Raw genomic sequence first — 27,101 nt, forward strand, 5'->3', positions numbered from 1 at the left:
ATGAACAAAGTAAATAACCTCTGAGAAGACAGAGTTAATGCAAGAAAAATATTATAATCAGTATCCTCAGGAAGATTTGAGAAGTTCTTGAATTCATAAAATTAAGACAAAGCTATTTTAAAATGGATTTCTTTGAAAATTAAAAATAGGATCATTAGACTAATGATATATTGTCATGGGGATGTAAAGTACAGCATAGGGAATATAATCAATAATGTTGTAATAACTATGTATGAAGTCAGGTGGAGGCTAGACTTATTGGGGGATCACTTTGTAAGTTACACAAAAAAATAAGATTGTTACACCTAAAGTCATAAAAAAATGCCTCAAAATGTCATGCCTTATCTTATTTGTTAACTGAGGTAGCCCCAGAGCCTAGAATAATGTCTGAAACATGGCTGATGGTCACTAGTACTTTTTTGAATAAATTAAGGGGAGTGCTTTAGAACACCAAATTATAGAATACTCCCAAAATATAAAAAAGAGGAAGAATCAAAGAAATCCAGAAGCCATTTACTAAAATTTCTAGAAGTAGGAGAAGTCAAACAGTAATTGAGAGAGTGTGATATTAGCACGGGAATAGACAAGTAGATCAGTGGGAATGTAGTCCAGTCCAGCAATGTAAAGCCAGTCATATTTGGAAATTTAGTGTAATAAAGGTAGCATTTCAAATCAGCAAAGATGTGATGGTATTGGCTAGTAGGCTATCATTTTGGGGGAAAATATTTAGAATTAAATTTTTTGCCATATACCAGATACAAAAAATATTCTAGGTTGATTAAAATTCTAAAAGAAAATACTACTGGTCTAGCTTCCCATTTTTTTACCATGCCACCTCCATCTCAGGTTTGGAAAAAATTTAAGAAAGCATCTAATTTATTACCATTGACTTGACATAATTTATCAATGGTTCGGTGTTTGAATGGAGAGTCTGTCATTTCCACATATGTTTATGGATGTCACTTGCTAATTTTCTGTCTTTCAGCCATCTTCCCTTGGAAGTCATTCTGAACTTGAGATTTGCTTGAATAATTTAATACCACCATTGACTTTTTCTAGCACCACTTTGTCTTTGTACTGACACCAGAATGTCCCTCTAGTCCTACTTGACATTTTATTAGGAGGTTGATGAGGTCCCTTTATAATGAAATTAAGTGAATTCAAATGATTTTAAATCCAAGTAAGTGGATTTTAAAAATGTCCATTAGTTTAAGTAATGTGAAAACAACAGAGGAGGAAACGTAAAGTGCATATTTGAAAGTTACATTCCAATCCAGAAAACACTTGAAAGTAAATGCACACATTGCCTAGCTCTCACCCTAATCAGGAGTTGCGTGTTCTTATTTTACTCAAAAATGAATCGTATCTGTCTGGGTTGCAGAAATGCCATGAAATTATTAAGGTTGTATCAGAATATATTAGTTCATTTACATCTTTACCGAATGTAAAGAGATTCTTATGGTAATTGGTTCTGATTAAGAGAATCCAAAGTAAGGGTAGGAAATGCATGCCATTCTGTATGTGACACCAGTAAATTCGCACATTACTCTTTTTTTAAGGTAATAACCTAAGATGGCACTGGCTTCATGGATGTGGGACCAGTGCAGTCCCAATGGGCGTCACTCTCAGAAGGGCCTCATGCTTGGGGCTTAATGCTCTTGGTCAACTGTCTACATTTCTTAATGATTTTTATCTCTGAACTAGAGGCACGGTGCACAGGATTTGTGCACTGGTAGGGGGGGCGTGGCCTGTGGGGATCGGCCTGTTGTGGGAGCAGCCACTCATCCAGGTCAGCCGAGCAGTGCTCCCACTGTGGGAGTGCACTGACCACCAGGGGGCAGCTCCTGTGTTGAGCACCTGCCTCCTGGTGGTCAGTATGTGTCATATCAACTGGTCGTTCTGATCATTCCGTCGTTCGGTCGCTGGACTTTTATTATATAGGATTTGTTTTCTAAGTGAAGTCTGTGTGAACATGGAGCCTGTGCTGGGACTTGGAGCCTTGGCTCATCTGTGGTTCACCTCCCACCATCTCCCCACCTTATCGGGGGTGTTCTTAGCAGTGAGACCCTGAACATGGGGAGGATAGAGATGAGGTGCACACGCCAAGTGGCAGGACAGAACCTCTGGGTGCCTGTGAGAATCTGCTCTCATCCTGTGAGTGTCCCAGTGCCCAAGGGAATGAGACATTAAGTAGCAACTAACACTACATGACAGACCTAGAAAGAGACCATGGAAGAAAGGAAAGCTTGGTTTCATATCTGCTTTTGGAACAAGGGGCCCCACATCTTCACGTTGCACTGGTTCCAACAACTCTATGGAGCTGGTCCTGAATCACAGTCATTCGTGTATCTGTTCAATTTCAGCTCCTCAGAGACATTTCCTAATCACTCTATCACAGGGGTGACCCACTTTTTCTGTAAAGGACCAGAGAATAAAGTAATTCAGGCTTTGTGGGTCTTAGAGCCTCTGCTGTAACTGCTCAGCTCTGCTGTGATAGTATGAAAGCAGCCATAGGTCATATATAATGAATGGGCATGTATATGTTCCAATAAAATGTTATTTATGGACACTGAAATGTGAATCTCGTGTAATTTTTACCTGCCATTAATATTATTTTTCCTTTGCCCCCCTTCACCCCCCTGTCATTAAAAAATAGTCAGAAGCCTGGATTTGGCCCAAGATCTGTAGTTTGCTGATTCTGAGGTAAATATGTGTGGGAGCAAGTCCTTGGGAAAGTAGGGAGAGACGAGTGCTGGACCACAGGTGAGGGAGGGAGATGTTTTCAAGGAGGAATCACAGTGAACACAAGTGCAACTCATTTTACAAATTGAAACTTGGAAAATTCCATTTGTAATTTCAACATTTTTGTGAAAACACTTTTCTTTCTTACACTGAATGGCTTGGCAGGATTCCATCAGGATAGTGTTTTGTTTTGTTTTTAAGTGGATGTATTAAAGGGAATATTTCAGGCCTATCTCCATTTTTAATAATGCTACTATCTCTTTGTTCTTTCTCTTATTATTATTATTTCATTTCTCCATACAGATATTTCTTTAATCCTGCCCTTGTGCTTTGTGTTTTGAGGCACCATTTGCTTGTGTCTAGATGTGAACACATGGACTTTCCTTCTCTTTGAAGCCCTTCTGCTTGCTACTTATGTGATCTTGAGTAAATAATTTAATCGCTCTGATCCACTGATTCTGTGTTAGTTAGGCTAGGTCAGTGGTCGGCAAACTCATTAGTCAACAGAGCCAGATATCAACAGTACAACGATTGAAATTTCTTTTGAGAGCCAAATTTTTTAAACTTAAACTTCTTCTAACGCCACTTCTTCAAAACAGACTCGCCCAGGCGTGGTATTTTGTGGAAGAGCCACACTCAAGGGGCCAAAGAGCTGCATGTGGCTTGTGAGCCGCAGTTTGCCGACCACGGGGCTAGGTAGTCCTAGCTGACACGACAGACCAACCTAGAATCTCAGTGGTTTAACATAAAGGAGGTTTTACCTCAACTTCTTATAAGGTCCAATGTGGATTGAATGACCCTCCTTCATCTTGGAACTACATCATCTGCAGAGTAAGAGAGAGTTGGAGAAGGCTCACTTCTATAGACAGTCGATTAGTCAGAATTAGTTACCTGTCACCAACCTAAATGCACACAAGGCTTGGAAATAACAGGGAACCTATGCTTATGGTTTTGTTGAGCACTAAAATGATCTCTTAGAACAGGGGTTGACCAATGTTTTCTCTATAGGACCAGGCAGTAAATATTTCAGGTGCTGTGGATAATATGGCTTCTGTCTAAACTTCACTCTGCCATTTAGACACAAAGTAAATGAATGGGCATAGATGTGTTCCAGTAAAACTTTATTTTCAGCAACATGAGGCAGGCCAGATGTGGGCCAGAGGCTGTAGTTTGCTGATCCATAATGATTCTTCCTTTTTATTACCTCAGATGCTCAAAGAGCTTTGGGCAATTACCTCCACTCATTGATCCTCACACTGGGTAATAGCAGATGGACAGTTCTGAAGAGGCAAAAAAGAATGGGGTCAGGTGATCACTGATCAATGGTTCCTTCCCTTCAAATTTCTATTAGCCTAGCTCCCTTTCTCCAGATATCTTACTTGAAGTTATGCTACAGTGAGATCATAGCACTCTGCTCAAAGAAAGAAAGGGAAAATAAAATGTAGATTTGCATGACCATGCATTAGACAGTCTATACTTAGTCCTGAGAGCAAACAAGCATACATCTTTCAAGCTTCTGTGTATACATTTGTATTTCCCATTAAAGAACTTATCTTCTGGTATTTACCCAAGCAAGAAATATGTGAGTCACCCTAGACTCCTCCCTTAAAAATCAACCTTCCCATCCAATAAGATGTCAAGACTAAAAAGCTAACCTCATTAGCATCTCCTAAAACCATCTGCTATCTCTAACCCTGTTGCCATTGCTTTACTTAGGATCTCATTATGTCATGGCTGGAATTCTATAACATCCTCCTAATTAGTTTTCCTTCCTCAAGTCCAACCCTGACCAATCTATTCTCTAAATTGCTAAAGTAAGTTTATTAAAATGCAAACTCAGCTATGAAAACCTTGCTTGAAAATCATTCAGTGGTTTTTTTAAAATGTTCATGTTAAAGACCAAACTCATTGGCATAGCATTTAGAGCCCTTTATGATTTGGCTCCTGCAACTTACAATATCCCACATCTTGAACCCGCCACTCCCTTCACGTACTCTGCACTATAGCCACCCCCACTATTTACAGTTTGTATTCCCTTCTCCCCATCCTCTTTTGTCTGCCTACCACATGCTTCCCACCTCTGCTTCATCAGGATTCAACTCAGCCACCAATCACCTGCTCATGGAGGCATTTCCTGATTCCCTCCCTAAGGTAGAGACCCATCTTTGGGCTCCCTTTATATTCTGTCCCTCCACTTATCATAGTCCTTTTCACTGTACTATATTATACTGAAGCATAATTCTTGGGTGGCTTATCTCTTTCTTCATGCACCATTCTTTTTCCAACAAAAGTTTATCATCACCTGGACCGTAGAGACAATGTCCTATTTATCTGTTCCTACCACAGTGCTTACCTTGGTATCTGCAATTTAGTCACTCAGAAGATATCTGTATAATGAATTCATGTAGCAAAAAAAATATATATATAGCCTGATTGCTTTTATTCTTTTATGCATAACAAATTGTGTTTGTATATAAATAGAACTTTGGGTGGTCCGGGTTCAGAAACATTTATTTAAGAAACATTTACATGTAAAGAAGTCCTATACATCAGTTAACTTGAACTTTATAAAGTTTATGACAAGGAAAATTATAAAAATTTGGTTTATGGCCTGTTTATAAAGTGAAACGAAAACACAACACAGCACAATAAAACAAGACCAAGATAATGGACATGCCTGTATTTTTATTGCAGCTAGTGTCATAGTTCATGACTTTGTTTTCTGTAAGAGAAAGTTTATTTAGAAAGTCACAGAGGCAGAAAAATGAGCTGTAGAGGAAATGGGCCCAGAGCTTAGGAGAAAGAGAAAGGCAGGAAAATGCACCTTGGGGGAAAGGTGTGGGCTGCTCTATTGGGAGAGCCGCCCATAGTTCATGCCATTTAATTGCTGTTATACAGTCTGGAGGAAAGAACATTGAATGTGAAACTGAGATTCAGCAGCTTCAAGGACAGACATTTCATGAGAAAACAAGGCTGACATTGAACCCTGGTCTTTCATACTTCAAAAGCATCTGAGTCCTGTGGGTACTCATTTGAATTCTATTACTGAGTTGATGTGGCATAATAGTAAATGACTTGCAGTTTCTTGTATAACAATATTTATGCCTCTCAGCCTTTTTCATTAAAATATTGCAATGGTGAAAGAATAAAGCATATTGTGATAATTTGTACCCTTTATATAAAAAAATAACCTGTAAAATAAAGATACTGTCGGTATAATTTAGTGTAGATTATAGACTAGATGATATCTACTTTAAAAACCATGATCTGGAAGAGACAGGGCAGCTGAGATATTATGCAGGAAAACAATCTGTGAAGTACAGATTAAATTAACAGATATTTGAGGCCAATGGAAACATTAGTAAACCAAAAGTAATTGTACTTTGGGGAAAGAAACTTATTGTAAAGAGATTGCAGTTAACCTCTTGTTAATTATTGTGAGATTGTTACTATTTCAGTAATATGAATGAGAAGAATAAAAAGTAAAAATACTTGAATTGATTCTTGGGAAATGCACACAATTCTGATAGCCAAAAGGACTGCAATCTTTCTATTTTTTTATTTTTTTGAAGGACTATGTGAGAAGCTCTTGTAGGCAGGGAAAAAGAGTGAACATATTTAAAACTATGTGGAAAAAATAGAAAACTGCTATTGGGAATAATCCATTACTGACGGTGTAGATTATAGGTGTCATTACTCCATGATTTTAACTTTTATTTTTAAGTTGACTTTTCTTGCTATTTGGGGACTAATTAAAACCCTTAAAAAATAAAATCAAAGTTTACCTCAAATACCAAGCAGATCCTGGAAAATGCCCTATATAACTTTAATTAATTCTGATAATAGAATTTCTTGGATCCTGGAAAATGCCCTATATAACTTTAATTAATTCTGATGATAGAATTTCAACATATGGTACTTGGGGACAATATCTAATGCCACCGTTCCTTGGGCTATATAAAGAATAAAAAAAATAGAATTGCCCTAATAATGCTCCAATGTCATGAGATCCCTTTTATTGTTAGATTCTATATCCTCAGGGTCTGGCAAATGCCAGATGTTTCATAAATGTTAGTTGATTGAAAGGTGACTTATAATTGCAACTTTCCAAATTGATCATTAAAAGAAATTCTGCGCACTACATTTTTACATACTTTTGGAGAAACCTAACAAAGAGTCTAAATTATTTAATCAACTATGCCATCATAGTTTTTCATTAAATATTTTTTTCATTATTTAATTTATTAAGGGATTATTTAGTGTCCCTCTGTAAAGCACGGTTATATTTTAAGTATAAATCCAGATAGTTTAACTGGGAAAAAAAATCATCACTTAGATTAAACTGATGTGGAGATGGGGCTAAAGATGAACATGATCATATTAATACTGTCATCATGCTCATTTATTTTAGCCTAAACAACGAACCTCTATTGTGTCTTCTCTGGATTTTCATCGGATGAATCATAACCAAGAATATTTTGAAATCAACACGTCTACAGGGTGTACGAGCTTCCCTTCCAGCCCTCCTGTTAGTCCACCCACCTCTTCTGTGGGAACCGCAGAGGTCAAGACAGAGGGAACTGGCCATCCAGGTAAAGCAGTTCACTTTATGCAGCTATATTTCTCAACTTTTAAAACTAAAGCCTTTATGAGTTGGATTCATTAAGAGGAATCCTTTGTACAAATTGTGCTGGGTTCTTTGATCACCTACATGTGAGGCAATGTAGGGCTTTATGATTTTTGTCAGAGTGTGGGTATAATATTCTTTCTGAATACATTAATGGCCTTGTAGGCATTAGATATTAAAGATGATGATATAATGCTATTATGGTAGTGGGAAAAAACCAGAGACCTAGAAATGTTCTTCTACCACTACTATTTACCCTCTCCACATAGTGGTAGCAACTCATCAATATATGCCATCTAGCTCTGAGGCTAGAGACTTTGGCTCAAGGTTATCGGGGAAGATTAAGTAGGACAGTGTGGTCTAAGTGGGCTATCAATCTACTCAAACCAAAGTGAACTTAGTGAAGATAAGCCAGGAGGTAAAGGGGAGATTAGGAAAGGAACCACACCCAGTAGTCAAACATACCTGGTTCCATCCAATCAGATTTCCAATGCTTCCCTTCTTTGGGGGCTAGGAGCTAATGACTGGTGGACAGAAATATGAGAAGTGGGGCCTAAAGGATATCTTCTGTTTATGTCTAATTTAAAGTAAGTAAACTATTCAACCACTTTTCTTCAAAGAGATATTATTTGAAAACCCTGTATATATAATTAGTATGACTTTTAGAATCATAAATTATTGTTCATGTGTGTATTCCATGTGATTATTGTTCAAAATGAGTGTGTGTATAACTATATGAAAGAATACACATATACTTATTTAAGTCCTTTACAGTGGCTGCACTTTTATGAACATGTTAAAGACTAAAATTATTTCAAAAATTTCGCCAGAGAATTATTTTCCCCTAGGAAAACAACTAAGATTTTTAAAAATAATGATTAATGGAAGTGGTGAGATCGATATTCTGTGGAAGCTATACTTCAATCTTTCCATGGCAACCAGATTGATATTTACAAAATATAAATCAAAGCATGTCATCATCATGCTTAAGATGCTAGATTGCTTCTCACTGAACTTAGAATGAAGTTCAACTCCTTACTGTGGCCACTGAAGTTCATTGTAACCTCGCTCCTAACTAGCTCTTTAACCTAACCTTTTGCAAACTTATTCTGGCCCACACGGGCTGTCTTTGCTAGGCGTTCTGGCTCTGGGGCTTTTGTACTTTGGTTCCTGCTGCCTAAAATCTCTGTCTTCAAATTTTCATGTGACTGAGTGTCACTTGAGTTTTGACTCAAATGTACTTCCTCATAGACGCTGTCCCAGGTTCCTTCAATATAATGATAATTATAGTAACAATGATGCAAAAAGAACGATAGCAATAATATTAATAAGCAATAGTATTTAAGCAAATGTTTAAATATTTTTCATAATGTTTTCAATATTAACTTTAATTTATAATTATTATAAATATTTAATGTCTTGAATTTAATATCTTTAATATTAAGAAGCAATAAGTATTTAAGCAAATACTTAACACTATGCTTCATACACTGTTTTAGGCATTTTATGCATATTAACTCATTTAAACCTCATAACTGTTACATGAATTAGATGTTATTTTTTATAGACAAGGAAACACAGAAAGAAGCTAAATAACTAAATAACAGCCCATAATAACAGAGCTGGGATTCAAACTTGGTGGTAGAGTCCACGTTCTTAAACATTTTTCAACATTGCCTAGTTACTTTGGTCAAATCATCCTGTGTTTTTTTTTCCAGAACATATTTACTAACTAAAATTATATTGTTCACTTGTGTACTTATTTATTGTCTTCTCTCCTCTTTCTAGACTTGTGATTTAGAATGGATGGGTCCCTGATACATGTAGGCTGCCTAAGTTTGTTTACTAACTATGAGACTGAACTTCTTACCTAGCTATGAAACTTAACCTCTTTATGCTATAGATTTTATCTATAGGCTTAAATTAACAATTAATTAATTAGATTAGCTTGCCCTGTAGTGCAGTCATGCATGTAAAGTGATTAGTGCTGTGTCGGGTACATAGTGTTAAATAAATGTTAGTAACTATTAGTAGTAGTCATTATGTTAGTGAAACCTAGTATTAGTCAGTGAGCATGGGCATTTAGTGTATGTCTGCCTTGCACCAGATACAAGTTTCCAGGAGAGGAGAGATGGGACATAATTTGTAAATTAAAGTGGTATGTGAATCCCAGGACGGGTTGTAGGCATATAACTCATACTTAATTAATACTGAGTTGAATTACTCATTCCAGATTTAAAAAGTTAAAATGGGAAAAATGACATTGATACTTGCCTTTTGGAAAATCTCTCTTAGTTTTACTTTTGTGTACTAATTGGTGTGTTTTTTTAATGATTAATTTTGAAAAATTTCAACAATGCTCTGAGATAGATAATATTTATTTATTTATTTATAAATTAAGAGTAAGAGAAGTTATGGGGCTAGTGCCCTCTCTCCACTCTGACCACCAGTGGGAGAGGATAAGAACACATCCTATTGCTGTCTGGATTTCAGTGGCACCATCCAAAATATGTGGAGAAATTATCATTTTCCACACATTTCAAAATTGGTATTTTCAGGCCTGACCTTTGAACAGAACTAAAATCTAACCTTTAACAGTTGAAATAATTTCAAATAGCATGCATGTTACTATGGTTTCCTAATGTAATATGTCACCTCCATGTTACATCAAAAGTTTTAGAGTGGACTGATATTTAGTAATAATGAGTAAGGAAAGATAGTGCTGATGGTTTTACATCAAAAAGTAAAGTTTTTAGGTAGGTATTTATCTACTGGGAAAACTAGCATTTTATTATCTTACACTAGCATTTTATTATCGATGTTTTGCTATCCTTTGCATTTAAGAACCTGCACATGCAGGTGCTACCACATAGGATTTATGGAAAGAGAATGAGTCCCAGTGTCAATTCTGTCACTGATTTCCTAGGTATTTTCCATCAAATCACTTAATTCCCTGAGAGGGGTGTTCCATACAGGATCACTCCCTCATGGTTCTCTTTCTGATCTTGACCACCATGGATCTCCTTCACCATGAACTTCTGAGTGATCTGAGGGTGTAGGTGATAAAGTATTTCAGTCTAGTAGGTACCCCTAATGGTTGCCAATGTGTTCCTTTTCCTTAGGTAACAGTTTTTTAAAATAGAGGTGGTGGAATTCTGGATCTATTTGAAAGGTAGAAGTAACATTTTTTGGATGGGTTGGGTGGTAGGGTATGAGAAAATGAAAGAAACCAAAGATGTGACTCAAGGATTTTTGGCCCTTTTGACTTCTGTAAGGATGGACTTGATATGAGTTGAGATGAAGAAGCTCCGTTTTGGACATTTTAATTTGAAACATTATTGAATAATCAAGTAGATAAGCTGAGTAGATAGTTGAGAGGGATTTTTTTTTTAGTGGGATAAGGAAGGGTGGGATGAAGCTATGTGGTAATTTTATATTTATCAAATTAAAGGGTATCAGTTTTAAAAGACTGAGAATCAGTGCTTTCGCCCACAAGGAGTGACCTGTGAGTTCCGAGTTCCTCAATGAAAATGTCCTGGACAGGTGTGCTGTGAATTGCTGAGGGAAAAGAAGCTGAGAACCACCAGTAATAAAAGATGCTTCCTCCTGATGTAAAGTTGTTTCCAGAAAGCTCTATGAAGAATTTTGTTGACTAGCACTTTTGGACACCTGCTTAGGAATTTAACTACCCTGGATAAATAATTATCTCCAATTTCATTAGTAGTTTCCAATCATCACCTCCTGCTGGAGAAAACTTCTTTCCAAATGATAGAAATAACAAAAACAAAAGCTTTTAAGTGCTTAGCAGCTTCGGATGCTTTTCTGCAAGGGAGAAGAAACATTAGAAAAGAACTAAAATTAGAATGGAGAAGGTGGCGTGGACCTTTCACGCTGCTTGGGGATTGCCAGAAAGCAAATGAAGGCCTCCTTTTTAATTAGTTCACACGGCCTGGAAATAGGCCTCCTGAAGCTGGGGCAGTGTTATTCCGGCAGCCGTTGGACGCAGGCAGCGGAGGGGCTCTCTGGCCTCCAGCCAGCACAAAGGCCAGAGCCGGGTAGCTGAGATGATGTGGAAGCTCCACGCTGAGATTCGGGGTGAGCTGATATGGAGGAAGTGAAGGGTTAGTGGGAATTTTGTGTTAATTATATCTTTGCGGTTTATTTTATTTTAAAAAATGCATTAAATAAATTATCTGGATTATTTATTGTTAAATTGGGTACTTTAAGTTGACTAAGTTTTAGGTAGCCAAAAGGAAGTAATTTTTATATCAAATGTCAAATTTTTATATCAAATACACACACACACACACACACACACACACACCCTATTTCAATTACTTAAAAATATGAAAATATGTTCCATGTTAGATGTTGGAATGATGCGATTTAGTTAGTGCATGCAATTGGGTGGGAACTTGTGATTCCGACTGTAATTAGTTGAAATAAGACTGTTGGTTTATTTGGGCAGCATAAAATAAACATGTTTACTCAGTGTGTGGCATTCTGAGAAAGTCCAGTGGGCTGTGAGAGGACCTAAGAGTGTGATTGACCTCATGTGGGGTCTGCAATGCTTCCAGAGAAGAGACACATTGATTTGTCCAGATATGGCCATTGTGAGGCCACCGAGGGAGTGAGAGTTGTGCAGGGTCTTGGAAGCTGTGTTCAGGATGCTGGTGTGTATCCTAAGATAAAGTCTTAAGAGCAGTGAGAAGTCAATGGCAGGTTTGTAAGCAGAGAGAAATGATATAATTTTTTTTTTCTGTGTGATGTCTCCTATTTTTTTTTTTTTTCTGTGAACTAAAGCAAAGTCTTTCTTGGAGAGTGATCAATGAGGGCAGAGATCAGACAATTAAGGAGAGTGGAGAAAGTTTGAGTTAGCTTTTTGTTTAAACTCCTAGCAAATGGCTAGTATATGGGCCTAAGGTTAGCATGGAAGAAAGGATAGTAGGTAGAGGTGGGTGTGGCTAAGGCCAGCTTTTTGGCTCGTTCACTTAAGGTTATCCCTCAGTGGGAAGGTGGGCCCTCTAAGTCTGCCACTCTGACCTCTGTCCATGCTAGCCTCTCCGGCAGTCACCATAGCAACCTTGCCAAGCTGGCCCTATAGCAGCCTAGGTGACTTTCTGCCCAGATACTTCAGAGGCCCTTCCTGGAGGCCACAGAGACTTCTGGGTCTCATTCGTAATTAAGGTAAATACAAGGAGCTCAGATTTATCCTCAAGACCCCGCTAGTCTATACCGCGTGATACTACCAAGTTTACTCAGAAGTGGCCATGCCCGGAATCTGGATGGGATTGGGAGCCTGGGCCCCTCTCTCCGCATGTTCTCGCATTACCTACTTATTACACTGTAACCTCTCCAGGCCAAAGCCCAGAAGGAAACGTTCAGGACACACATGTGGATCTACTTCCCTACCTTCCCTATTCAATTTTCTCAAAGGCTTGTATCCTTCCTCTTCTGGGAATTAAGTCTCTAGTGTAGACCTGGGGGAAGAGAGGTTTCCAAAGGAATTCAATTTAAGCATGGAAATGTATTAATATCTTCTTTGAAAAATACTATCCCTATGAAATTGATTGAGTGGGTGCCACTAAATTAAAAAAACAACACCTGAACATAACACATGCTTAATTAACGTAGCTTCATAAAGGCTTAATAACTGTGACCATTTTTATTATCAGTATTGGTGTTATTACTGGGCCGCGAGCAGAGCCTAGATGCTAAGAATTCAGTGCGAACACAGAGCGGCCAGGTGCTCGGAGTCCAGCCAGGCAGTCACAATCTTAAATCCACAACAAGCAGGTCAACCCGCAGAGGAGCAGAGCTGGAATTCCCATCTGCTCTTGCCCCAGTTTTTGTGTCCTGGGGTGGAAGGGCCGCAAAACCTGGAAGTTGTGTCCCTGCAGGGAGAGCCAGTTACAGCAAAGGCAAGAGAGAAATGGTCTCAGAGTTTTTGTGTTGAAAATCTTCCCATCCCCACCCCCCATTTAATCTTTTATTAACTCAATTTTCTCCTGCTTTTACCTTCTGTTAATTTGTGTGAAAATATAACTGCTTTGTTAGCTGGAATTTTCTTTGCAACTCAAATTCAGTGCTGCGTAGATCTTCTCTCTAATTATCTTGTCTGCTTGTTTGCTCGATAGTTTTTCTCTCCTGATTTTCTCTATCAGGCCACTTACAGCCCTGGGAAAAGCTCCCTGTTATCACTTATATCTGTATGAAAAATCTGTGATCATTAGAGCGAAATGTAAAACGGTAAAAGGAAAGCTGACTATAAACATAAATGGTGGGAGAAAAAAGCTTGTTATTTCCCGGTCTACGCCACCCTCATTGCAAACAGTTTCTACACTGCCAGACCCTTTTCTCTATTGACATCTTCTATCTCTACAGTCTTCTTTTGGAAGAACATTGCCCCCTGTTTTTACACCTGTCTGTGTTGGGCTGGTGCACTGTGTGCTGTTTACCTGGGCCCTAGCACTTCAATATATATTTTTTAATTGATTTCAGAGAGGAAGGGAGAAGGAGTGAGAGATAGAAACATCAATGATGAAAGGGAATCATTGATTGGCTACCTCCTGCACGCCCCCTACTGGGGATTGAGCCTGCAACCCGGGAATGTGCCCTAGATTGGAATCGAACCCAGGACCCTTCAGTCCGCAGGCCAATGCTCTGTCCACTGAGCTAAACCAGCTAGGGCCCTAGCACTTTAAATACAGGCTTCTCTGTTATGCACCATGCCACAGTGAGCCAACCCAGGACAGAACTGGTTCCAGACATTCCCCCGGTCAACTTCCTACCTACCTGATAAACCACTAGCTCCCTGCCTACCTGGCTCTGGGCTGTAGTGATTTCAACTTTTCTACTTGACTCTTGACATCTGTGATAGGCAGAATTCTAAGATGGATTCATGATTCACGCTCATGTATCCACACCTTTGTGTGATGCCCACCTCCCACCCGCTTTGGGGGCGTGGGGGATCTGTAACTTGCTTCTAGCCAATGGCAAAGGTGATGGGGTATCATTTCCATAGTTATGATACGTTTTATGGCAAAGATGATGGAATTTGGAAGATATAATTAAGGTCTCTAATTACTTTAAGTTACTCAAAATAGAGATTATTTCTGGTAGCTTGAAATAAACAAGTGTTTCCTTTAAATGGGGTCTTGAAGTTAGCAACTTGAAGCAGCCGACTGTCTCCATTGCTGGCTTTGGAGAAGTAATTTATCTATGATTATTAGAGCTAAATGTAATAGTTCTAATAATCATAGATTATTAGAGTGCTAGAGCTGTACCCCAAGGCTCATTGAGGTCACAGCGCTGCCTGATACCTGAATTGCAGCACGTGAGACCCCTCGTGGAGGAGCCAGTGAAGACATGCCCAGACTCCCAACTGTGAGATAATAGAGCATGTTGCTGGAAGCTACTGAGTTTATGGCGATTTGCTATGCAGAGAGAAAGCGAACACAGTGTCTAATGTTCACTTGCTTTGGCAGAAAGGGAGACTGTCTCTCCACCTGCCTTGGCCTGAGACCCTCCCTGATCAGCACAAGTCCTCACTGAGATGATAGACATGATTGAGAGTGAAGAATTTGAAAACGTCTCCTTCACCCCACATCCCCAAGCCCCACTCAGTTAATGCCCTTACACACATCTGTCACACCATTTCCCCCCAAAAGATTAGTTTTTATTTTAATAGGTACCAAGTTGTGAAGCTAAAGCTCTAATAGCAAAATCTGAAGACATAAACCAGGTAGTAGGAAATTGTATTAGGACATACAGACCTGAAATCCTTAAATTATTAATTCTTCCCAACTGCGCCTCCCTCCTCCAGCACTTGGCTTTTATTCAACACTGGGGTTACGTAATTTTTTCAGGCAGATATCTGATCATGCCACTCCACTGTTTAACAACCTCTTGTCTTGTCATTATCTGTATGAGAATGTCCAAATGCCTTAGCATGCCCAATAAGATCCTTGATAATCTGGCTGTAGGTTTCTATTTACTTCTATCCATGTACATTACGTGCTCCTAAGAACACTGTCCTTAGAGTTCATTGTTCTTCTTTTAGAGTATACTCCCATCAGTTTGGACTGCCTTTCCATCTAATTTACCTGGTAAACCTCAGTTATTGTATGGAATTTGGCTAATGATAATCTCATTTGTGAAGTCTTCTGTAGCTCCAAAAATTCTTTCATCCATGTGCCCCCCTTAGCACTCTTAACACACCTTTACTATTAGTTATTTTATATAAATTTTTTTGTGGAGGTTTTTTGTTAATCCTCACTGGAGGATATATTTCCCATTGATTTTTTAGAGGGAGTGGAAGGTAGGGAAGAAGAGAGGGGGAAAAAGGGAGAGTGAAAAAGACATTGCTATGAGAGAGACACATCAATTGGTTGCCTCCTGCACTTGCCCCAACCAGGGCCGGGGATCGAACCTGTAACCCAAGTACATGCTCTTGACTGGGAATTGAACCCATGACCTTTAGGTGCGCGGACTGACGCTCTAACCGTTTAGCACACCTGGGCAGAAAATATTTGTTTCTTTGTCTGTGAGTTCCTTAAATGCAGGGACCATTTCTCAATTAAGATGTACTCCCAGGACATAGCATAATGACTGACTTATAATAGTGGCAATAAGCGGTAAATGATTGAATAACTGAGCATTTGCTTTGTTGGACTTCTGTCCCCTACTATGAGCCTATTTCTATCTATACAGTAAGGCCAGGGCAATTTTCTCTTAACTATGTTGCTTTCTTATGAGCCATAAAGCCTACTTTTCATTGGTTATTTCTTAAAATGCTTCAGAGAGAAATGTCATTTTTAATGTAAATTTTTATTATATATTTGATCTGATTTAACAGATGAAAAGATAGCAGTTATTTAACATTGGGAGGCTATTCAGTTTTCTTAGTTAATTATAATGTAGTTGACCCAACATTGCCAAGATCATTTATATCACTCTAGAAAGCATTATATCTGCAGTGTGCACTAATTTCCAATTTCCTTCCTGTGTTTCTTTTAGTGGACCAATATCCAAAGCTTAATTTTAAAATGAAGGGAAAACTTTAATGATGTCTGTTCTTACACAAGGTCAAAACAAGGAATATTATGACTTTTTTTTCTTTCCCAGAACTGACTTTTTTTCTACCATTGCTTTTGCTAGTTTCTGTATTAGCCATGTGTGAGCTTGAAAATATTGTATTAGGGCCAGGAACCTTGAGGATGAGAAATTATAACATATTAGTAATGATCAAAAAACAATGTGCAGCCCTGGCCAGGTGACCCTATCAGTTGGAGCATCTTCCTGTACACCAAGAGGTTACAGGTTTGATTCCCATTCAGGGCACAAAGCTAGGTTTCAGGTTCGATCCTTGGTCAGGGAGCATACAGGAGGCAACCAATTAATGTTTGTCTCTCACACAGATATCTCTCTCTCTCTCTCTCTCTCTCTCTCTCCCCCTCCCCCTCCCTTTCTTTCTCTCTCTAAAATCAATAAACATATCCTCAGGTGAGGATAAAAATAAAATAAAATAAAATAAAATCCAATGTGCAGAATGAATACTACTCACAGAATTCTAATCTCTGGCCAGCAGTTCACAGGATCTAGAGTGACCTCTTACTTGCATGATATATGAGTTTTCCATGGCATTGTTCTCCTTCCTTAGAAAAACTAATGACATATAGTAGGAAGACAAATATGCTATAAAGAATCAACATTTATTCCAGAGTCAAAGATGTAATTTTTGTATTATCCACCATTTTAGATCTGAAACAAGCCTGTTTTATGTCTATACTCTATTAGCACAGATGCCTGTGTTCTCTTTATTAACACAGATAATCAGAAGTTGACTATGGAAGCTAATAATAGATTTCAGATTTCCTTCTGGAAAGCACATGTGAAAGGAAGCGTTATTAGCTAAACAAATCTCTCAGTTCCTAATAATTAGCATTTTGACAAGCTGTTGTCTTAGATGGAGGATTTAGACCATATATTACATAAGTTCGAAGTATTTCTTTTCTTGATTTGAGTATCAAGTAAATAGTTCTCATTTTCCTTTAAATGTAAAGGAAACTTTTGACTTTATTTTAGTTTTCTAGTCTATTGATGTGCTGTAGGCCATTAATGTGCAACTGGGTTTTCTTTCTACTATTAATTATAAATAATATGTCAAGTTCTCTAGGCTAAGTAGTTTGCTATTTACTAACTATATATTAATTCCTTGAAGTTTCCATATAGAAAATTTAAACTAGTATATCAAATTCAAAATGAGCCAGAACCATTTCCCCATTCCTCATATTTGATATATTCTCTTTTAGGCAATTATTAGATGTTCTTTAAAATTATCTTTAATATATTTATCTAAAACCAGATGTTTATTATTTGACAAATGCTGGTGTCATATGTTCATTATACTATCTTAGCAACCCAATCATATAAACCATTGTGGTTGAGACCCTAATTGTTGGTTGGTTAAAAGTAAATATAGCCATGGTTGGTGTGGCTCATTTCGTTGAGCATCGTCCTGTGTACCTAAAAGTTGCCGGTTCAATTCCTGGTCAGAGCACATGCTCAGGTTATAGGTTTGGTCCCTGGTGGGGGGCATTCAGGAAACAGCCGATTGATGTTTCACTCTCATATCAATGTTTCTCTTTCTCCCGCTCTCTCTAAAAATAAAAAAAATTAAATGTAAAACTATATATCAGTGCTAAACAAAATTAGTTATATTACCAAATTTATTAATAATACTAGGTAAAGTTCATTTATTTATTTAGCAAATACTCAGTGCTTACAAAGTACTAAAACCCAGGCAAGATACTGGGCATATAATAATGAAAAAGACACCGTCCCTTCTCTGAAAAATCTGTGGTAAGCCAATAATTAAAGTCTGCTGCTATTACATTAGTATAATGTGAGCTTAGAGATAAGAGTGTATAAATCTGCCTCGGAGAGTCAGAGATGGTTTCACAGAACAAGTCGTGCTTGTCCTATGACTTGAATAATTAATCAAATGGATATTGACACAATATGGTGAGAAAGGAAAGAAAACGAGAAAAGAAAAGAAAGCAGAGACTTTGGAACCAGAAAAATTTGGACTTAAGTCATTTTTTTGTCACTTACTGTAATATTTAGGTGAATGAAAACCTTTCCGAGACACTTTATTTGTTTTGAAAGAACGTAGATGGCCAAACCTAGCATAAGACTTTGCACATGGTAGGCAATCAATAAATATTGTCCCTTCTCACCTACTTTCAGCCTCAAGACAACCTTGTAGGTAAATAGGACAGATAGCATTATCACCACTTTGAAGATGAGGAAAGTAAGTTCATAGTAGTTAAGGTCACACAACTAGTAAGTTAGTGGTAGAGCTAGGACTAGAACCTACATCTTCTGACAAAACTTTTCCCACTATGCTGCTATAAGGATTCCAGGCTATTTTATGCACTTAGTTATTTATTCAGCCAACACATACTTTTTGAGCACCTACTATGTGTCACACATGTTACTGTACACAGATGATACAGTAGGGAACAAATAAAGTCTGCCCTTATTGAGCTGAGAGTTCATCAGAGAAGGCAGATTTTACACCAGCAATTTCATAATGTCCTAATTAGTGTTAGGCAAGGGCACAGTTCAATGCTCTGAGGTGGGTGTGGCAAGAAAACTTACTCTAATCGAGGAGGTGTGGGAAGTCCTATGAGGCGAAGTGATATTTCTGTCAAGACCTAAAAAGTGAGCAGGAGTTGTCTGGACAGAGAAAAGATTTTCCCAACAGCAGGAGGTTTGGCAAAGATGTGAGTGAGAACACGATATGTTCAAGGAACTGAAACTGATCCAGGACAGCAGGATCAGAAAGTATGAGTGAAAGATTGGCAAGAGGTGACTCTACAGAGACTGGCAGAGACAAGGCTGTAGAGGGTTTACAAGCCGTCTTCAAGAGACTGGGTTTTCTTCTAAGTTTCTGCACTGCATACAAAGCCTGACCAGGGGGGAAATCAGGTCGGAAATCTGACTCATTCATTACTTATCGCAGAGAGGGGATGGTTACTTTTTTCAAATCCCTCACAAAGGCTCAAACAGGCTTGCTGTAGCCCTGGTGGGAAGCCACCTAAGGTTCTAAACAGCGGAATGATATCTGGTTTGCATTTTTCCAAGTTCATTCTAGCCATGCTGTGGCTTCTCTTAGAGACGAGACAGTAGAAGTAAGACTTGGCACAGGGGAGTCAGTGGCAGCTTAGATCAGGGCTGTAGCTCTGGGGAAGAAGAGAAATGAGATATTTGAGATGTAGGATTCACAGGATTTGTGATGACATGGAAGCTGAAGGGAGAGAGGGGATGAGCGGAGACAGGGATGTTCCTCACTTTCCTGGCTTGAGCAGAAAACCATAGGAGCCTTGGGCATAATATCTAAGACTTCAATGTTGAGGAAAAGCTACTGGAGTTATTCCATAGTGGGAAGGTGCCAAAATCAGCTGGAATAGAGGACACAATAAAAGTATTTAAAAGTCCTTGGGGCCAGCAGGCATGACATTAACACTTAAAGTAATGGTTCTGTTTTCTTTTTTCTTCCTTTTTCCTTACTGGAAAAACTGCATCCCTTTGTTGTTTTTTGTTTTACTTCTTAGGCCACTGTATATTTCCATTTAGCTAAATTTGTTCTACAGAGACATTAGTTGTTACCAGACTTTGGTTTTAATTTAAAAGAGGATAAAAACTGAAGTTATAAAGAAGATTGGGCATGTGGGTTCCTGATTCATTTCCCTGAGTGGCACCATGACTCACCTTCATTAAAGTAATTTTGCTTTGACATGACTGATGCCTTATGGGCTTTGAATGTTCTCTGCCCTGTATGTAAACAGTAAGATAAGTTTCCTTCATGGGTCATTCACTGCTCTTCATCTCCACTATGAGTCAGATGTTTGGCATTTCAAGACGTTATCCTACCTACAACTTCCCTCTTTATAAATTATGAAGAAAACTTCTACCAACAACAGATTCTCATTTACTGACTTTTCAGATTTGTATCTGTAAAACATGTTCTAGTTGTCTTGCTATATATACTACTGTTTTATAGCCAACAATAAGGAACTGTTTTATTTATTTTATCTTCATTGCCTACACATCAAGATAAAAAACATAATCATGTGTAAGGGAATTCAAATACTGATGATTAAGTCATACAAAAAGCCCTTCCTGTTAATCCTTTATCTACCTCCAGTTTCAGTAGCTTTCCTCCCTTTCACATTCAACCTCCTAGATTCACTTTTTCATCTGTCGGTCACTCCCCCAAAACGATGCCACTAAATGCCCTGGATTGTCTCTTCCTGGATGTAATGGACAAGGTCTTTATCTTACTTGCTCAAACTGTTTCACTTCAGCCCAAACTAGAGTTTGATATCTCCAAATTAATCTTCCTGTTTTACCTCTCCACTTAGATGTCCCACAGGGGCTTCAAAGTCCACATATCTGTGTTAGTTCCCAAGGGCTGGTGCAAACATGTCCTACAAACTAGGTGTCCTAAAACAACAGAAATCCCACAGTTCTGGATGCTAGGCGTTTGAAATCCAGGTGTGAGCAGGGAGGGCCATTCCACCTCTGGAGGCTTTCAGGAAGAAACCATCCTTGTCTCTTTAGCTTCCAGGTGTTCCTTGGCTTGTGGCAGCATAACTGCAGTGTCTGTTTCCATCTTCTCGTGGCCTTCTCCTCTGTGTCCTTTCCGCTTCTGATAAGAATACCAGTCACTGGACTAGGGGCCTACCCTAACTACCTTTGTTTATTTATTTTGTTTTTTATTGTATCATGAGCTTCATGGTTATAGAGATTATGCCTTTCTACTGGAATCTCTGGCACTAAGTACAGTGTCAGTAAACGAATTGTTGCCTAATATTTATTGAAAAGGAGGATGAAGAAAAGAAGTAAAGCAATTATTCAACAAGAATTAATCTGAAAAAAAAAAAAAAAAACCACACACAAAAAAAACACAAACCAAAATAAGTTGCAGTGTGAATTTGTAAACTTTGGCTAAATGGATTTTTTTCTAGTCAATATATTAACAAAATACATTAAGAATCAGTCAAACCTTATTTTAAGCTCATTCAAAACCTTCTTTTCTATTGTAACAGAAATCCATGGTTCCATAGATGCTGTTATTCACTGGCTATTTCATAATTGGCTCTCTCTACCCCTTTATTAATGAAAAAGTTCCTGCTTCTTTTGATGTTACAGGAGGTGACATTGTTTCCTAATATTTCTTGAACATATCTCAAAAAGGATAAGGTTAAGCAATTAGTTACTAGCATTCTAATTACAAAAAGAAAGAAAGAAAATGAAAAGAAAGGAAACAAACAACACACTATATCCTAAAAAAAATATGTCTTCAGATAGCCTGAAAGAAAGCATCTTTAGTAATTATATCTGCCTACTTTTAAAAAAAATTTTTTATTTCTTGATTTTAGAGAGAGAGACAGAAATATTGGTTTGTTGTTGCACTTATTTATGCATTCATTGGTTGATTTTTGTATGTACACTAACTGGGGATCAAACCCACAACCTTGGTGCATTGGGATGCTGCTCTAACCTACTGAGCTACCCAACCAAGGCTAAATCTGCTTAGTTTTACAAAACATTTAAGCCTTTCTAAGCTGGTGAAAGCTCTGAATGAATATTAAGGCAACCAAGAACTTAAAAAGGATCAGACCTGCTGTATTGTATCTACTTTGCCTACATTAATAAATTTTCTCTTTTCTCCCATGAAAGGATCTGTGGGAGACCCCTGTGCTTGTAATTATTGGAAATGCTCTTGGTTTAGCTAAATCAGACTAGTTCCTATAGATGTCGATGAGAAGAAAAGTAGAACTGCCTCACTTTCTCACAGCATTCATTATGTAGGCTAATAAGGGCTACTCTAGGGAGTTCGTTGAATTCTTTAGAGGAGGGCAAGTCCTCAAAAGAAATTCTAAGTATTAGTATTTTGCTCTACTTTGCTTTAGTGCTACTTTATGGTATTAAATTCACAGAACTTTTAGAACACATAACTTTAATACTCACTAATTAAACAGAAAAAGTCAAGCACATTAGATATAGTTAGGAAAATGTCTTGGCATAACCCAGTGAGTCTGCTTAGAATTATTGTCTCTAAATTATCCTAAGTAGATGCTGGCATTCACAGCTCAGTATTTATTATTCTTCATCTATTTTTAGTTACTTTTGATAAATTCAAGGCAGAAGATTCTAGCTTTACCGTATTGTGTTGTGTGGGGGCCTCTTGGTACTTATGTAACCACTTAAAAAGCTTTGTGTAGCAATTTTCTTCACTCAACAAGATGCACTTCTGAATTTTGAGTAATTTTAGAGTCTTTAAATGCTTTCCTTTATTTCAGCCACGAAAGCTGTCATTTTTAATTAGGCGCATATAGGTAAACCATCTCTATTATTCTTAAGAAATGTTCTACATGTTTTGCATTTATTAACTCTTTAATCCTTACAATAGTACCTAGGTAGGGACAACTCTTACCTATGATTTACAAATGGGGAAGTAAAGTACAGAGTCTTTAACTGACTTGCCCACATACCTATGGTTAGAAGAGAATGGAAATAGGACTTTTTTCTATACATTCTGACTTTGGGTCTGTGCTCTTAACCATCATGTTATTCTGCATCTCAATAATCTTAATATATATATATATATATATATATATATATATATATATATATATATATATATAAAACATGTACCACTTTCACTTATAATTGTTATTAATTCATCTAAACCTGATCCCTTATCTCAGAATTCTTAAGAGTGTAAGTGGATCTAGAGAAGCAGACCTTTTTCTTTCTCAGATTTTCCCCAAATGCTGGCAGTATATTTAGGAAGTATGTTACAGAACTACTTTTTCCTTTATTCAGCCTGGATTTATGGAGCACTTCTTTTCCTTTAGTCACTATTAGTTACTGAGATACAGATGTAAAAGTCTCAGCCCTTACCTAAAAGAAATTCCATGTCCAATAAGTTTTGCTTAAGGCGGGGAGAAGTAAAATAGTGTCTCCAGCTTGGTTGATGTTTTATTTGTTTGTTTTGTTTTTTATAGATGAGTTCAGGTTCATATGTTACTCCATTCGTTCATTCCACAGTGTTTGCTGTGCCTGGCACTGTGCTAGGGGCTGGGCACAGCAGAGAACCAGAGTCTCTAGCCTGTTGCTGACACAGAGAAGGGAAGAAATGTCTGATGGTTTAACAAAAGTGATAAGGTCATAGGCCAGTTCTCTGTTGAAATGCCGTTGCTTCTGTCCATCTTCTCCACTGCATATACCAAACTGATGGCTTGGGATTTTTGCTTGGAAGTATCCCTAATTCAACTTAATCCATGTGCTAATTCTTTCATAGATATTATCACCAATTAAAAGATGGGAAACCAAAAGGATTGAGTAACTTTCAATGGTCCATGGTAATAAGGGATAATAATTTTAAAAAAGATTCAACCCTCTTTTGACCCCATTGCTAGTGTTCCAGATGGAAGGTGGAAGTAGCATTGCCTTTCTGTCTCAGCCTCAGAAATTATACAGCATTACTTCTCACCAAATTCTATTGGTTATAAGTGAGCCACTTATCTATCCAGATTCAATAGAAGAGAAATTAGACTCTACTTCATGATGGGGGAATGGCAAGACTCAGTATGGACATGTGGGTAGGAGATATAGTTGTGGCCATCACTGTAAAATACAGTCTTCCTTTAGCCCAGGGGGTGGCGAACCATTTTTCTGCCAAGGGCCATTTGGACATTTGCAACATCACTAGAGGCCCAGTGCATGGATTCATGCACCGGTGGGGTCCCTTGGCCTGGCCTGCGGGGATCGGGCTGAAACCGGCTCTCCGACATACCCCAAGGGGTCCTGGATTGCGAGAGAGTGGTTCTCGGGTGACACACTGCGGAATTGGGCTCCCTTCTCTCTGGTTCCAGGTATGTCTACCTGAGAACCACAGCTGCCCAGTCACCACAGCTCTGCAGCTCCTGTGTTGACTACCTGCCCCCTGGTGGTCAGTGTGCATCATAGCTACCGGTGGGAGCACCTGCCCCCTGATGGTCATTGTGTCATAGCCTGGCCTGTGTCCTCTTGCAATCCAGGACTTCTCAGGGGATGTCGGAGAGCCAGTTTCAGCCCAATCCCTGCAGGCCAGGACGAGGATTTGTGCACTGGGCCTCTAGTATGCATATAAGATCTTTGGTTAATCTCTTCCTGCCCTCTTCCCTCCCCCCTTTCCTCTGAGATTCATCAGTTTGTTCCATGTTTCCATGCCTGTGGTTTCCACTCCTGTGGTGAGCATTTGCCCCCTGGTGGTCAGTGAGTGTCATAGCTACTGGCCGGTTGGCCGGTCGCTTAGGCTTATATATATATATAGATTCTCAGGCCATACAAAATTATCAATTTAAAAATTAGCCTGCTACTTACCATTTACAGCAGCATGGATGGACCTGGAAAGTATTATGTTAAGTGAAATAAGCCAATCAGAGAAAGACAAGTATCACATAATTTCATTCATATGTGGAATCTAATGAACAAAATAAACTGATGAACAAAATAGATCCAGAGGCATGGAACAGACTGTTGAACCTCAGAAAAAAGGCAAGGGTGAAGGGATGGGGGATGGAGGGAGGGTGGGGAGTAAGAAACCAACCAGAGAACTTGTATGCATTATAGCATGACCCATGGACACAGACAATAGAGTGGTGAGAGCCTGCTACATTTGGTCAAACATTTAATTAACTCACCCCTAATGCCTTGGCAGCGCGGGCCAGATGTCCCCCACCCTTGCTTTAGCCCAACTATTCACATTCCTCCCACAAGTAAAATATGCTCACCTCAGCCCAAGATTCTTTAAAATTTTCATTCCAGTTGTTTTATCATTTAATTAGGTCCAGGTGCAGTTGAGTTTCCTAAGGCAAGGTGCCTTCAGCAAAGCATTTGAGTATCATTCCTCTTGGTTGGAAGTCCTGTGAAAGAGACAGATTATCTGCTACCCACATATTCACCATATAATGATCAGACAAGCATAGATTAGCCAAAATAAAAACTTCCATTAAAAATAGATGGAAAAGTAAAGTCTGGAAATTCTGAATTCTAGCCAGGTATATGTTGTCAGTTCTGTGAGCAGGGCTCCGTTCTGCTCTCTGAGAATTATTCTTCAGGGTTTCTTGGCTCTGCCTTCTGGGGCCTTATCCCCATCTGAGTCATATTCCTTTTTATAATAAGTGACCTATGCTTAAAGCTAAATAATCTCAGTTTGATTCTTGCCCATACTAGTTCTAGCATCCAAAGGCTTCCTCTTATTTTGTACTATTTCTGTTCCTTTTATTTTTAATCTGGCAGTGTTTTTAAAATATATATATACTTTTATTGATTTCAGGGAGAGGGAGAGAGAGATAGAAACATCAGTGATGAGAGAGAATCATTGATCAGCTGCCTCCTGCACACCCCTCACTGGGGATTGAGCCCACAACCTGGGCATGTGCGTTGACTGGGAATCGAATCATGACCTCCTGGTTCATAGGTCAATGCTCAACCACTGAGCCATGCCAGCCAGGCTGGCAGTGTTTTTTTTTTTTTTTGTGTGTGTGTGTGTGTTTACCAATATAATTCTTAGAAACATTGGGGGTTTTCTATGAATCTTATTGGCTGTTATTCTACTAGACAAGACTTATAGTCACAAATCTCTTCAAGATAACCCTTCAGGAACCAAGTGACAGTTATCAGAGAGGAGGGCAGTAGTGGGGCTGGGTGAAAAAGGTGAAGGGATTAAGCAAACAAACAAACAAACAAACAAACCAAAGCCTCGTAGACACAGACAATAGTGTAGTGAAAGAGGGTTGGGGGAGGCAGAAGAGGGTGTAGTGGGGATAAATGGTGGTAGAAGGAGACTTAACTTGAGGTGGTAAACGTACAATACAATATACAGATGATGTATTATAGAATTGTACACCAGAAACCTTTCTAATTGTATTAACTAATGTCACCCCAATAAATTCAATAAAATATTTTTAAAAATGACAATCCTTCTCTACTTTAGGTTCCCTGTGAGTCTGCTGAGGGACTACATCCTTAAGATGCTTAAAAGCTCTATAAAATGTTTAACAGAGAGGACCGATGAGGCATGCCTTTAAGATCCTCAAGAGCCTTTTTTATTTCTTAAATATCCTATGAGGTACAGCCTTAGATCTTTTTGAAATCTTACCAAGCGATCTTACAGTCTTACAGGATTTGATCTTTGGCTTGAGGCTCTCTTAATTAGGGAATTTTTGGACATCTGGAGGGGCTGAGGATGTTCAACTGTACAAATGGAATTTGCACTGCATTTCAGACCTAGCTAGGGAAGTTATAGGTCATTACAAGCAAGCCACAAACTTGTCCAAATTTAAGGGATAGGAAATAGGCTGTATTTCTTAATGGGAAATTTGCAAGATTCTAGAAGAATATGTAGAATGGGTGATATTGTTGGAACCATCTTTGTAAAAATGCAATCTACCTCAAAGAATCGCTACAATATGATGAAGCATTTTAAAACAAGTGGACTATTGCCTAAACATGCAAATGCCTTAAAAGTAGTTACCTTAGGAAGATTTGTGCTTTTTCTTAAAAGTTTGCTTTTTTGTAAATCAGTTTTAGAATTTAGTTTTTGGAGTTACTTTAAAAAAAAACTTGAAAAGGCTTATTATGGCTGAATACTATATACTACTAGCACAAT

The 27,101-nt window shown here is 38.3% G+C and overlaps 1 protein-coding gene across 5 annotated transcripts in view; it reads left to right on the forward strand.

Annotated features, from left to right (window-relative positions):
• The window catches only part of ANKS1B (ankyrin repeat and sterile alpha motif domain containing 1B), a gene marked incomplete at its 5' end in the record, with an annotated part of 797,243 nt that overhangs the window by 276,268 nt on the left and 493,874 nt on the right, over positions 1-27,101 (forward strand). For all 5 annotated transcript variants that reach the window (XM_079773890.1, XM_079773888.1, XM_079773891.1 and 2 more), the window contains one exon: positions 7,154-7,334. In XM_079773890.1, the coding sequence (XP_079630016.1) occupies positions 7,154-7,334 (181 nt within the window). The remainder of the gene's footprint in view (positions 1-7,153; positions 7,335-27,101) is intronic.

Source organism: Cnephaeus nilssonii, assembly GCF_951640355.1.
Source record: "Cnephaeus nilssonii genome assembly, chromosome: 6".
NCBI classification, from domain to species: domain Eukaryota; kingdom Metazoa; phylum Chordata; class Mammalia; order Chiroptera; family Vespertilionidae; genus Cnephaeus; species Cnephaeus nilssonii.